The sequence below is a fragment of the Lepisosteus oculatus genome, chromosome 10 (assembly GCF_040954835.1).
Source record: "Lepisosteus oculatus isolate fLepOcu1 chromosome 10, fLepOcu1.hap2, whole genome shotgun sequence".
Classification (NCBI taxonomy): Eukaryota; Metazoa; Chordata; class Actinopteri; order Semionotiformes; family Lepisosteidae; genus Lepisosteus; species Lepisosteus oculatus.
Window position 1 is genome coordinate 15,056,688 of NC_090705.1, and position 15,690 is coordinate 15,072,377.

Below are 15,690 nucleotides of genomic sequence, written 5' to 3' on the forward strand. Positions count from 1 at the left end.
AACCACCTGCTGTTTGCAAGCTTTTGTTCTTGGCAGATAGGGAGTTCTGCATTGCCAAAGTGACACAAGGTGGTGCCACACGCGACCTTGAATAACACTGTTTCATTGTTTATATCCAGCAGCATGTGCAGTGCCAGGCCTCACATTGACTCTGCCAGCCACATACCTTTCTTCCTGTTACTCCACTATCACTCCAGCCATTCAGTCCCACCACCATCTGGACCAGATACACTCCCCACAGTGGAGTTCCATTTGGTGGTGAGCTGGATCTCTGCTGTTGGGTTCTGGTGGCACAGGGTGGGATACTGGGGGAAGCGGAATGCATCTGTGTTGCAGAGGCTAGGAATGTGTTGCTAGCAAGTTGAGAGGCCACTCTTTGCCTCACTGCTTAAGGCCAGGGTCTCATACTGCTGAATTTGTTATATGTACCTAATGCCACAACTGGGAACAGTACAATAACATCTCACTAGGGCATTCAGGTCTCATAAATCTACCATAGACCAGATTCCAGCAGTACTACCCATATTACCCAGTACTACACATTCTACCCAGTACTACCTGATGAATGACTTGTGCACAACTGACGCTATGGAGCTTAATGCAAAATGGTATCATGAAGAACCCATAAACACAATTGCACTTGTCAAGGGTCGCTTTAGTTGTTGTAGTTGGCTGCATACTTGTGCATCTACATTATGTGAATCCCTGCAAATATTTGTAAAGGATGATTAATTTCTTATAAATGCATTTGTTGATGACAAAGCAAGGTAAACTATAAAAGGTTTAATGAGATCTGTGTAAGGACACATTATTGTTTTGGGTAGCAGCAACATAGTCAGCTTTTGTATGATCGCTAATACAGTATGAATTGATTTAGTAAAGCTTAATTTATGTAGAGCCTAGTATCTGAGACAGCATAGGAATGGGACCCTGAAGGACACAGGAGGAGGCCTGATACTATTTCAGTTAATAGGTTCCCTGGGCAATACAGGCTGGCTTCGCAGTCACATGATATCAAAATAAAATATGTTATGACTAATATCACTTCAGCAACAAAAATATTAAGTATTACACTGTTTGTATTTTTAAAGCAATACTTTATAAGATCTTTTCATATTTATTTTTATTGTTATTAAATCAGCATTCTCTCATTTCTTATCTTTCTTTATCGAAACTTTTGAGACTGATTCTGGATAGCTTTAAAGATAATCCCCATGTCCAGAGATTCAGGAATGTAACAAGAATGTACTAATCACAGTTGTGTCCACAAGTGCTTTGCTTGGTAATTTGATGTCTGTTAGGAACAACTATAAACAAACTTCAGAATGTTTGTACCCTCTGGGTGAAGTGAAACAGAGGTTAAAACTCATCTCTCATGGACTCTGGCGGTGGTAAGATGCTTTTATTCGTGACTGTGTTTGCAAATTCTTTCATGTATTTTTAAGCAATAAGACAAAACAGTGTGACAACAGGTTATCGTACTGGTGACAAATGTAAATGCATCTTACCTCTAGACCACCTTAGGTTTATCTTATTTTTCTTGTCTAACTTTCAAAGTCTGCCTTTTGAAACTATAACCTAACTTTTGAAACTATAAACTTTCCACCATCACAGTGCACAGCGCAAAACATGGGCAGAAGGACTTTGGGGTTTTGGTGCATTTAGTTGAATTAATCTAATGGAAATATAACCTGTACAATCATGACTAAATACAGCATGTTCTTTAGTTCTAGCAAAGATACTGTTGCGGGGGTGCAAAAGGGTCATGCTGAGTGTGAGAACATTCCACAAACTCAATCACATGAGTCCAAAAGGCCAAAGTACAGTACAATATATTTTACAGTGATGTTGTATATTGCAGAAGATGTATAGTATCTTGAAGATTAATTTGTAGCTGCTGCTTTTACATAAAACACAGAAATACATAATTATTCGCCATGTTCAGCACAAATGAATTACAAGTTAGTGTTTTATGTTATTTGAATAAAAAACATGAATTTAACACTGGCAAATAAAAGCACACAGAAAGTATATTTTGCAAAGCTGTTTGAAAAATCATCTTGACTCACCGGCATAGGGATCCTTTAAGAAATGAATGGATCCAGTGGTTAGATATGGGACACAACTAATTTCTGATATTTTAGGCTGGAAGCCCAATGCATTTCCTTACTTCTGTTTTGTTTCCAAGCTGTAGCAGAACTGGCACAACAAAATTGTGGTCAATACGACTCAAAATGTTATTTTCTTCAGTATTTACTTTTATGGACCTCAAAGGTTTGCACATGTTTAGAGATTTATGTTTCATTTCTTTGTGTAGTGTAATGTGTAGAGGTCTGTATCTAAGTTTAATGTTTTAAGAGCAGTATTAAATTAACATAAAGGTGGTGGAATGTAATTGCTATTATGACATTATTAACTTAGAAACTTTCCTTACATATAATTTCTCATGCAAATGTTATATTTAACAAAAGATAAATCTATAATCTACTGAACACAGTTTGGCAGTTCGATCATTTTGGTGCAGTATCTAGAGGCATCAAGCATTGAAAAATCATTACATCATGGAAATAGGTACTACATCATATATAGATCCTTAAATCATTCATTTGCCAGTTTGTATAATAATAATAATAATAATTGCTTACACTTATATAGCGCTTTTCTGGACACTCCATTCAAAGCGCTTTACAGGTAATGGGGACTCCCCTCCACCACCACCAATGTGCAGCATCCACCTGGATGATGCGACGGCAGCCATAGTGCGCCAGAACGCTCACCACACATCAGCTATCAGTGGGGAGGAGAGCAGAGTAATGTAGCCAATTCATAGAGGGGGATTATTAGGAGGCCATGATTAGTAAGGGCCAATTGGAAATTTGGCCAGGACACCGGGGTTACACCCCTACTCTTTTCGAGAAGCGCCCTGGGATTTTTAATGACCACAGAGAGTCAGGACCTCGGTTTTACGTCTCATCCGAAGGACGGACGTATGATCAGAGAAAGACATTAAAGTACTACCCTAACCATCCAGACGGCAACTGGGCCATAAGCTGTATTTGATACGCTTGGTGGCGTTCCAGCATACTCTGTGATGTTTGGCAGCTCCTAAACATTAAATCAGTTAAAGGGTATAAGGTGTCCTTCCTTCCTTTCACATTTATATAGGTTCTATATTTACTGTAATGAGTAACTTACATATTTTGTTTTATTATCATGTCCAGACCAAATAGGCTAATTATTTTTTTTTCATATTAAAGGTTTGCTACGCTAGTGTTTGTTTCCTTGTAGCACTTTGTTTCCTGCTGCACACTTGACAAAGTTATTATTATGGTCACTACAATAATGCCATTGGTATTGGTCTAGGTGACTTTGCATTACATCAGCAGTCATCTTGACTCTATTTGATTAAATTCAATTTAGGTTTACCCTTTTTTATGTATTCTAGATCTGTGTGAATGACCATACCTTTCTTTCATGAACAAATTATGTTTTGAGCTTGTATTGTCATTTATATTGTTTGTATGTACAGTACAATTTTAAATGCCTGAGTTTCTTGTGTTTTAATACGATTAGATCTAAAACTGTAAATAACGTGATACAGCCAGATTTCAGGTCTCCAGCAGTCTGGTCAGCTCATGCTTTCTACTGTATTGTACAAAAAGGACTTGGTAATTAAGTAGTTAAAGCATTTTGGGTAAATGAGTAAATAATTTAAAGTCATAGACACAATTTTTGCATGTGCTACAATCCTACACTGATTAAACACATATGGAAAGTACTATAACATTTGGGAAAGTTTGTGGAACAAATAAATAATGGGCCAGCAGCAGCAAAAAGATTGATTTTCCTATTAAATATACTTTTTCTAGCATCTATGTCCATATTTCATATCCAGAGCTTTTTCATTTATTGCAGTAAATCTTAGATATGGTGAGCCTAAATATTTTTCTCTGCGTTCCCTGGGAAATGGGTACATTTTTTGACCGTCTTCTAACTCAAAGAGGCAATGATATAGTGATTGTTCATCGTTAAGTAGACTGGAAAAGATCTGCTTATGATTTAGAGGCTTGTTCATTATTTAACTATGATTACTAACCCATAAAGCTAACCTTCAATGCTAAAACTGGCATTCAAAATATTTTATAGCTCACTATCTACATTATTTAATATTAATACAGACACCAGTAATAATAATGGGTGAACAAATATGTTGTCTTTGAAGAAAACCCTGTTCTTCATTTAGGGTAATCATTGGAATTAAATATTTTTAATGGCTGTACTATAAATGATTACATAGTGATACACATAACAGCAAGAATTTGTCATCAATAAATACTGGTTAGTTAAACTGTACTCAATAAGAACATAGGAATTATTCTAAATGACAAATGAGAAGAGCCCATTTGTCCCATTTAGCTTACTAGCCCATTTAGGTAGTGGCTAATTGATTCAAGAATTTCATCCAGCAGTTTCTTGGAAGAGGCCAAGATATTAGCTTTAACAGCTTGGCTGGGTTGCTGGTTATGCTTTTTTGTGAACCTTTTTTTTTTTGCTAATTTTAAATTTTAAATAAACACAAAAAATCCACATCTCTCTAAACCCTTCACTTACTCCTCACTGCATTATTTCCTGTCTATGAATTCCTACCAAAGGGTTCCTAAACTGAAGTTAGACATAGAAGTAAGCAACAAAAAGGATTGGAGATCCTTATACTCTACATAAGCTCTAGATAGGACAGAGTCCTGTGAAACAAAGGGAGGTAATTAAGAGTCTCCTAGCACACTGCCACCATTTATTTTGCTATAGGGAGCCAACCAGCCAGCCAACCAGATACATTTCTCCTGCTGCAAGACATCAAGACTGGACTTATAATTTAACAAAGGATACTAGGTGAGAGTACTGAATAAAAATAAAAATAGTGGGCTAATAAGAGGAAACCTGTTTTTAAAACATAATTATATATGGACTCTACCAAAATATTCAAAAAGGTGCATATATTGCCCCATGAACAGAGCATACACAGATTAGGGACAATCATATGAAGGTCATATGAGTGATCAAGTACACTGTGAAGAAAATATACTGTAAGACATTTGATTATTTGGATTTTTCAAAGCTTAATGTATTTGATTCCAAACACTGTTTCAATTTGTAACATTCAAATCCATTTACCAAATAATGAATTCCTTGAATTTATACGCTGTACCACTGTTATTCATCACCAAAGGGCAGCTCTGAGCTGGGTGATATGCGGCAGCCATTACATACCAGAATCTGTGCCATAGGATCCATAATGAGTGAGTAGTCAGGTCCTTTGTTTAACCTGTCATCTGAAGGACAGCATCTTCATACTGGTCACCATACTAGGTTGTTGGTTTGGAACTTCTGATCCATATGGGAAGAAGTACTAAGTCAAACCCTCCTGCCCTTAGCTACAGAAAATGTTGATATGATATTATCCATGTCCAAAGATTGGTAGACTTGGTTCTCAGTGGAAGTCTGCACCAGTCCTGTCAATGCCTCTGTGACATTATTGATCTAAAAAGAATTTTTATGGGCTTTAAGTGGGAAACACTCTTTCAACTGAGGCAATAGAGATGGGGAGGAGGAGTCACAGGGCAATAGTCAAGTTGGCATAAAGGTTCAGCACATTCCCTCTATTTTATTTTAGTGGTATATACACAATGATTTTAGATATTTTTCCCCCAAATAAGCTCACTCATGACCGGATCAAACTTGGTTATAAGTTTGACATGCTCAAGGAAGTTTTCACTATGCAATTCTTTGAGTTTTTCTGAATGCCCAGAGAAGAGAGGAGGCTTGATTGCATTCAACCAAATGACTTGCATTAGCAACAAAACAGACTTCCAGTATCTTTGTTCAAGTGATAACATTTCCTAGCCTTATATTATCAATTGCTGTGCCTGTAGTTAGGTAATCAATCTAACCTGTAGCTGGTGTCAGCTATCCATGTTTGTTATGTGTACTCTGTAACCTTTGTGGTCATTTAAGAGATGATAAAGGTGTCTCCGCATACAAAAGTCTTCCCTGGACAAACTGTTCTCTCTTACCCAAAATCTCTACAGCAAAAACATACTTAATCAGTAGATTAAGAATAAACTATCCATGTCCAAGTGATTTTCTCGCCCTTTTTGATTGTCATTTTATAATGGTCTCTGGTGAATCTCAGTAGACACTCTCAGTAGTGGTAGGATCATTATTTTGAGGGAAACCCATGTCTGTTATCTGGACTGGCCCTCGTCTTACAATGTCACGATCTGCGTTGCCTATGTCTTGAAGCCAAAGTGCCAGGTTGCCTGAGAATACCTGAACATGTGATTGAGTAGATTCAGATATGCTCACTGTTGCAGCAGTGCCACCCACATCTGGAGGTACAAGGCCATCTAAAAAGATTGTTTGCGTCACAGGAGTTGCTTTCTCTGTAGTAACAGTTTTGTTGCTGGTAGGTTCAGACAATGCTTCTGCCGCAGCATTATACTCAATAGGAACAGTGAAGCAGTATGGCGATGATGTTTTTTATTCTCCCTCTATGGCTGCAATAGGCCTAACGTTACTGCTGCTTCTCTCAGTGGTTTCAACCACTTGCTGTACACCTGCCAGCACTGCTGCTTCATTCTTGTAATAACAGTAATCATAATAATAATAATTCTTAGAACCTCTGAATATGGTATTGTATGAGCAAATACTGAAGGAGAATGTCAGAAAATTCATTTGTCAGCTTAAGCTGAGCCACAGGTAGGTCATGAGGCAAACAGTTCTACAACAGAATAGCTGAAGAAAATTAATTTTCACATTTTGGATTGGCCAAGTCAAAGTCCGGATCTAAACCCTATTGAAATGGTGTGGCAGGACCCGAAATGAGTTGTTTATACACTGAAATGTCACCAATAATCAGTTGCAGGAATTCAAACATATTTCATGTGTTATGAGGTTATTAAATTTTCCTTTATTAATCATATTATCTCCATCTTTTACGAAGACTTTCCTGATGATCTAATTACATTTTAGGTCTAAAATATGCAAGAATGTGAACCAAGCTTTTTCTTGGCACATACTTGCGTCTAGCACAGTGGTCTCGGCAGGAGAAAGACAATGTAACTGAAGGTATTGGAAAAACCTCACACAATCTTTTCTATTAGTTTAGATATCTGAACTGTACAATGTAGAATAAAAAGGGAAATTTGGAATTTATCTGCACAGAATACGACATTAAATCCTGTGCTGTTTTTATAGAAAGAACATCGGCAAGATGTTTAGCAACGTTGTTAAAGAGGCTCGGGGTTATGTGAGCTGCTATTAAGCTATAAATTCTGACGTAAAGAATTAGCCTTAGAAAAACAGTCTTGTTGAGCTTGTACTGAAAAAGCCAACATGATTTCTGATTCAGTCATTTTCTTAAGATTAGGTTCATTCATTTGTTACACAATAAGACTATGAGGCAAATACTGTGAACTCTTGACTGAATCCCTTGGAAATGTGAGGTTGATTGTTTAACTCATGGTTAAACTCCGAAACCTCTCCAATTTAGCCTGAAAGTTTTTTTCACAACATTTAAGTTTGTGATTCTGTTGTACTAAAACATCAGAAGGTGGCATGAAGATACAGTACGTCAGTATGTCAGTACATACAGTACTGTATCTGCAGACACTGAAAGCCACACAGTATTGTCTTCCATAAAAGAGGACAAGGAGACAAAATATACAAAATTGCATTATGGTTTATACTGTTGGTAGGTAGGTCCCTTTTCAGGCCAAAAAGGCCCATGGGAAATGGGGGGCGAGAGCCACCATTTTTCTTGACCATCCGACACTGGAAGTGGAGGTGATGTGGTCAGCATCACACTCCAGCCAGCCTGTTACCCCCGGAAGGATTAATCCCTGGTACTCATTTGGAAAGCAGGCTGAGTGGACCTGGGAGCCATCTGGAAGGAATTAAAGCAAACTACATCGTTTGCCCCTGCCTGGGATTGAATCCAAGACCTTCGGGTCAGGAGCTAGACACCCTTGCCTTCTGTGCTACCATGGCTCCATTTATTATGGTTTATGCCTACCCAAAAAATGTTAGTTGGTCAGGTAAGTAAAAACGTGCTATTGAACTATCATACCACATAAAGTATACAGTTTCCCACTGGACAGAGATTGGTCTTTCCTCTCCTTTGATTTCAATTTGTCAAGTTTGTATTATGAGAGTCTTCATGTCCTCACCCAGAAACACATCAGGGTGATCTCACTGAGTTTCACCGCCAATTTGGTAAAGAAATTAAATAAATATTTGTTTTTAAATATGATAGTCTCCCTAGTTTGTTACCTACCTTACCTGAGTATACAAATTTGGAACTCCCTTTTGTATACAATTAAAGCCTCTTTTATTTTGTTCTTTGCAGAAGGAAAGGCTACTGCAAACTGTAGTAATACTTACGAGCAAATCAACAAATATATGTTGTTAAGGTTGAGACTCTGGTATCATGGCAACATCTATTTTTTTCTTAGGAAATCTAAACAGCTAGCACACTAGGTATGTGAATTCTGCATGCATGCATGCATTCCAGGACAAAATAGAAATATTAGTCATGGATATCAGAAACCAAACTGAGTGTCAAAAGGGAATAAATAATGTCTTGAGTGAATAAAGAATACATACTGTAGCAGCTGCTAAATGAAAATGGAGTGACACTATAACAGATTCAGAAATGACATCCTTAACCTTGGACTTTCACATGCATGGTGGGTAGCAGAAGGTATTGGGGTACCACACAACCAGTTTCAAAACTCAAAAATGTACTCAGCTAAATACTGTTGTTAAGTATGTTTCCAAACAGTGCAGGATTTAATTAAGAATGTAAACATGCATACATGTTTTTTGTTGTGTCAGTAACATAATAAGTATTCTGCTCCTCCAGCTATTCCTGCTACTGCAATAACAAGTTGTATAATACAATGAAGTACCATCTATAGTGGCCCCGCACCTCTTTCTGAAATTTGAAACTCTTTAACAATCTGGCAATTGAACGACAATACTTGTCCGAGTTGTCAGTGGAGCACCTGTACTGACACCCTAGCCAAGTAAACAATTAGAATTGAACTGCTTTTTGCCTTAGTCAATAGCCATCAGAAAAAAACAAAATCAAAAGCATGGCATGTTAAAACTGCATTTCTAAACAATTTAAGAAGATATACAAGAGAGTCAAGTGTCACTTTGTTAGGAATAACACATTTTGAAGAGTATTAAAATAGGTAAGATCTTACTTCACAATGATAACTACCATTCTACAAAACCTCTGAGTTGACACCATTCTGAAAGTTATTCATAATAGGGAAATGCTGCAAAAAAGAAAAAAAATACAGTATGTGTGATCTTGCTTATAAACACAGTTAAAACAAGGAAATGCAGTGGAGAACATTAATGTTTTTAATCAATATAATGAACTTCCCGTTTTTCTTCACTGAGGTAAACAGCAAACACTACTCCCCAGGAAGGACCAAGAACCATGGGGTGCAACAAATATGCCAGCCTCTCTCCATAATTTCCTCGGTCATAAAAATACGTCTCATTCGGGAAATCACTGGGATGTAATCTGGGTAAAACTGCAGCACATAACCCTCACCCTTTCTTTCTAAAGCGGTTGTTTGTCAGTGTATCAGAGAAAAGTGAAAATAAACACTTCAGGTTTGTCAGCAATTCCAGAGAAGTCATAGACACTGTGTGAAGTCCCCAATGACCACTACTGTTCCATCAAAGCTGAAGACCACACAAGCATTGTTTTTCTCAAAGATCCCACTCCACCATCTTCCTCGGGTCTCTCTAGTAGACACCCGGTGTGAGTGTTGTGTTGATGGGTGTGGTCTTGCAGCTTAGTAAACTTGCATTCCAAACTGTATGGACTGTGTGAGTATTCATTGTCTTTTTCTGTTCCCAAAAACAAAGTCCATTTTCAGGATCAACTGCTGAACAGTTGATGTGTGAAAGTTTTCACAAGGAGAGCTCTCGAGTGTGTGAGCAAAATGGCCTTTTTAGCTAATTCATGAGTCAAATTAGAATTCTTTCAAATTAATGATGCCTTACTAGTGCATTGTACAATTGTATACATGCATTGAAATTGTCAACATAAAGACCTTAGTCTTTTTCACAGGTCATTGTGTTCCATCTTTGTATAATGGACATACAGTACACCATTATTGAACTGTTATTAAACCTAGCAAGTAATAATTAGAATTTCTAGCAAATTAACTTATTCAAAATGCCTATTTCTGTGACTCTTGTCTATATTGTACAAAATTCCCTTGCCAACAATTATAAACTGTTGTGCTGTGATGAGTAGCAGCCAGATTACAACAGTGATGCTTAATGTATGTCCTATTCTGCTAAATAAAAAAACGAATACCTTGCAAAAAGAAATTAAAGAGGGGAATGAGACTACATGAAATACCACCAACTCTGCATTTAGACCAATGAAGAGCCTTGAGAACAGACCGAACATATTTTTTCTAGTTTTAGCGTTACAGACGATTGATGCCCTACTGTAAATAACTGTGAAGTTTATGTTCTGTAAAAGTGCTGATAGGCATGCTTTGGTTGTCAGAGTGGGAGAAGAAACAGGGGAAGGTTGGATTTACAGTATGAGGATCCTTTATTTGAACTATTTTCAGTAGCACAGGCCAGCTAGCTGTCATCAACCTGCTCAAGCTCTGATCTCCAGCGCTAGACCTGGAGTCAGCCTCCATGCCTGTTGATTGCCAACAGTATCAGGAACCCGGGGCCAGAAGTCTGTACTAAAAGCATTCATCAGACAGCAAAGAAACGTGATCATTAGGTCAGCATCCCTTTAGTTAGTCTGTTTACAAGTTTTCTAATAATACATCATGTATTTCCTATCCTGGAAGACAGTGACATGATTAAATAATGGTTAGGTAACAGATATGCTTACTTACTATTTATTAGTGCCAGTGTACTATTATAGTACTGATTTAGGTGAATGTGGCTCTGGAAAGACACATGCAGTGCCTCATGTTTGTTTTGACCTACTACTGTCCATACTGTACATGTCTTTACTTTCATCCTGTTACTTTCACGTTAAAGAGTAGGAATATATTGGTTGAGTTTATCTAGATACACAAAAAAGTGTTCAATTAAGCACTGTAATGTTTCAAACATAATGCACACACTGGGTGAAATGATTCAGCCACAAACGGGTAAAGGCATTTTTCTTGGATTATTTTCATCCAATGCACATCCATCCCCTGAATTTGGCATTTTACAGCTCTAATAAATGTAACTGAATATGGATTTCTAAACTAAATCCATAATTCCATTGTATAACTGCTTCTAAAGTTAATTCAGGGTTACAAGGCAAGGTAGGGTAAACCCCGGATGGGACACCAGTCCATAGCAGGCCAGACACACACACTCACAACTATAGCCAATTTTCCCAGAACCCAATGAACCTACCTGTACGTTTTTGGACCGTGGGAGGTAACCCACATAAACAGAGAGAGAACATACAAACTCCACAAAGACAGCACCCCATGTCCAGGATTGAACCCAGGGCCCCAGCAGTGCTAATCACTGTGCCAATGTGCTCCCCTTCTAAACTAAATTCCATATTAAGTAGAGTTGCACATACATTATGTTGATATTCAAGTAGTATACAGTGGTGTGAAAAACTGTTTGCCCCCTTCCTGATTTCTTATTTTTTTGCATGTTTGTCACACTGAAATGTTTCAGATCATCAAACCAATTGAAATATTAGACAAAGATAACACAAGTAAACACAAAATGCAGTTTTTAAATGAAGGTTTTTATTATAAAGGGAAAAAAAAATCCAAACCTACATGGCCCTGTGTGAAAAAGTGATTGCCCCCCCTGTTAAAACATAAATCAGCTGTGGTTTATCACATCTTTGGAAAGCGGAGTTCAATTTCCCTAGCCACACCCAAGCCTGATTACTGCCACACCTGTTCTCAATCAAGAAATCACTTAAATAGGACCTGCCTGACAAAGTGAAGTAGACCAAAAGATCCTCAAAAGCTAGACATCATGCTGTGATCCAAAGAAATTCAGGAACAAATAAGAAACAGAGTAATTGAGATTTATCAGTCTGGAAAATGTTATAAAGCCATTTCTAAAGCTTTGGGACTCCAGCGAACCACAGTGAGAGCCATTATCCACAAATGGCGAAAACATGGAACAGTGGTGAACCTTCCCAGGAGTGGCCGGCCGACCAAAATTACCCCAAGAGCGCAGCGACGACTCATTCAAGAGGTCAGAAAAAAACCCACGACAACATCCAAAGAACTGCAGGCTTCACTTGCCTTAGTTAAGGTCAGTGTTCATGACTCCACCATAAGAAAGAGACTGGGCAAAAATGGCCTGCATGGCAGAGTTCCAAGACGAAAACCACTGCTGAGCAAAAAGAACATAAAGGCTCGTCTCAGTTTTGCCAGAAAACATCTTGATGATCCCCAAGACTTTTAGGAAAATACTCTGTGGACTAACAAGACAAAAGTTGAACTATTTGGAAGGTGTGTGTCCCATTACATCTGACGTAAAAGTAACACAGCATTTCAGAAAAGGAACATCATACCAACAGTTAAATATGGTGGTGGTAGTGTGATGGTCTGGGGCTGTTTTGCTGCTTCAGGACCTGGAAGACTTGCTGTGGTAAATGGAACCATGAATTCTGATGTCAAAAAATCCTGAAGGAGAATGTCCGGCCATCTGTTCGTGACCTCAAGCTGAAGCGCACTTGGGTTCTGCAGCAGGACAATGATCGAAAACACACCAGCAAGTCCAACTCTGAATGGCTTAAGAAAAACAAAATGAAGACTTTGGAGTGGCCAAGTCAAAGTCCTGACCTGAATCCGATTGAGATGTTGTGGCATGACCTTAAAAAAGTGGTTAAGGCTCGAAAACCCTCCAATGTGGCTAAATTACAACAATTCTGCAAAGATGAGTGGGCCAAAATTCCTCCACAGCGCTGTAAAAGACTCATTGCCAGTTATCGCAAACGCTTGATTGCAGTTGTTGCTGTTAAGGGTGGCCCAACCAGTTATTAGGTTTAGGGGGCAATCACTTTTTCACACAGGGCCATGTAGGTTTGGATTTTTTTTTTCCCTTAATAATAAAAACCTTCATTTAAAAACTGCATTTTGTGTTTACTTGTGTTATCTTTGTCTAATATTTCAGATTGATTGATGATCTGAAACATTTCAGTGTGACAAACATGCAAAAAAATAAGAAATCAGGAAGGGGGCACTTTTTCACACCACTGTATGTAGCAGCTATTTGGAATGTATTTCAGCATCTTATTGTAACACAGTAGTATTGCTGAATGTTAGTGTCAGGTGGGAAAGCATGTTGTCTTGCACAAAAAGTGCAGTTGTGTGTTATAGAGTACAAAGAAATTAACTTGTTAACCCAATACATATTTTCACAGGTTACAAGACAAAATGAGACGATCATACATTGTCATAGTTCTATTTTATAGTGTTGTATTCTATATGTTCAAGAACAAAAGGCACAAAAAACTCACATTTTTAGTCAGAGACATTGAAACCTTGGATACATTGCAAAGCTTGGATAACTTCATATTTTTAGAATGAAATGCTAAAGACCTAGCAGTTGAAAAAATATTCAGTAAATATATCAACATTTACTGAAGAAGTTTTTTTTTTTAATCAAACGGATAAGTAGTATTTAATTAAATTTCATACCAGTGCTATTTCTAAGGTTTGCTTTAGGCTTTTCACATGGTTTATATTATTCTGGTGATTTTTTTTTAACTTGGTTTAACTTGGTTGTTTTAGGTAGATAACATAGGGAAATATCTTTGCTGGACTAAAACTGACCACCATCCCAGTTTCTGTTTTGTTAACCCTCTTTTTATCTATTTAAAGTTCCTTTTTCAGTCAGACATTTGGTAAATGATTTAAATAAAATAAGGATAATTATTTAAGAAAATAATTTATCAGATTTGTCTTCTAAATAGAAATTCAGCAGTACACTTCTACTGTAACTACACATATCTTTGTTTTGCAATTTCTATTCCCAGTATTTAATTTGCCTTTTAAAAGCAAATAATTTAAATGAAATCTAGCCAATATTTCAGGGTCCCAAGAGATGTTAGAAATGTGTAGAAAAGGTTCTTTATCCTATACTCCATACAAGTACTAAACACAAGTTGTTAATGATATTTTGTTTGTACCCTGTATTTGTATTATGATCAGTTTGAATGTCTGCTTTTATGTCTGATGTGTCTGTCTTTAAAGTTGGTTGATGAATTGAATGTTGTGTATTTCAATTAATTGTATTGTTAGTAATAGGGCAAACCTAAGACAAACTTCCACTTTTAGTGGACAATAAAGTTCATCTTATCTAATGTGTTTTATGAGATTATTTAACGATGATGACCTGGAGCGTGTCCACTTATACAGTAGGGAACAATTAAAGACAAATTCCTTGATCAAGTGTAATAACAGCACATCAGACATAAAAGCATACTGTACATTGACAGATCATCAGTCAGGAGTCAAGAGTCCCAACCACTACTCCACACTCTCATTTAATGCCAGTACATTTTTATAGCACTGGAGCCTTCAGCATGTGAAATGCCTAATGACTATGGCTGGCTGGTGTATTGAAGGTGCATGTCTGCAAGCTATCTTTCTCGTATTTCATAGAACTTGAGCTGCTAATGAAAATCGCAAATGTGATGTTACAACAATGAAAAGAATTGTCCATTTTAAATTTTAAAAATATTGCTATGCTCTGAGTAAAATAGGAATAATTCCTTAGTAAATTTTCTTTGCAAGATTTACTTTTTATTGTCATTACTAGTTTATTTTTTTTATGTGACCACTTTAAAATCTATGAAATATGCATCAATAGTTCCGTCATGAAAAAATCCAACAGATTTGGTCTGTCTAATGGAAAACGTGTTTTCTTTTCGGATTTGTAATGCTTAAATGAGTTTCTTTTACCTCTTCCCACAGCTGGAGTGTTGGAGAATGGGGTGCTTGCAATCGCAGCTGTGGAATTGGTGAGCAAATTCGTCAGGTGCGCTGCTTACAGAGGATTACTAGCAAGCAGATGGAGGCTGTAGCGGATTCCAAGTGTCCCCTTCCAGTTCCAGTACGCAGACAAACCTGTAATATCCACGCTTGTCCTCCTGCCTGGAGCACAGGTCCATGGTCTGAGGTAAACATGTCATTTTATGTTTTGGTGTCATTTCTCATCACAGGCTGAAAATGACAGTTAATGAAGGGTGAGGGATGTACTGTAGGTGGGCTTAGGAGGCTCCACAGGAAAGGGCTATTTGAAAGGTTTGTTTTTTTGTTTGGTATAAAACAGTGATTGTTGGAATACAAATACTAACTCAAAGAATACAAGGCAAACTGAGGGAAAGACAAAATGATTTGGGAAAAAAAGGGTCACATTTTTAAAAGCAAATACAACATGTTTGTGTCCATTTTTGTTCTATAAAGGAATTGGTAGTTTGGCTGTATCACAGAACTGGAGAAGACTATACAAAGTCTTGGAAAATGCATACTGTACCATTTCTATGTAATTACATAGAAATAAGTTAAATCCTTCACACAGATTTAAAGGCTATCTTCAAAAGTAAACTGTGAACCCGACAGTATACAGTATAAGTGGTATTTCTAAACAAAAGCT

At 37.3% G+C, this 15,690-nt stretch overlaps 1 protein-coding gene across 1 annotated transcript in view; it reads left to right on the forward strand.

Annotated features, from left to right (window-relative positions):
* The window catches only part of LOC102695281 (A disintegrin and metalloproteinase with thrombospondin motifs 16), an 81,566-nt gene that overhangs the window by 59,366 nt on the left and 6,510 nt on the right, over positions 1-15,690 (forward strand). The window contains exon 19 of the mRNA XM_006635930.3: positions 15,009-15,213. Within this exon, the coding sequence (XP_006635993.2) occupies positions 15,009-15,213 (205 nt within the window). The remainder of the gene's footprint in view (positions 1-15,008; positions 15,214-15,690) is intronic.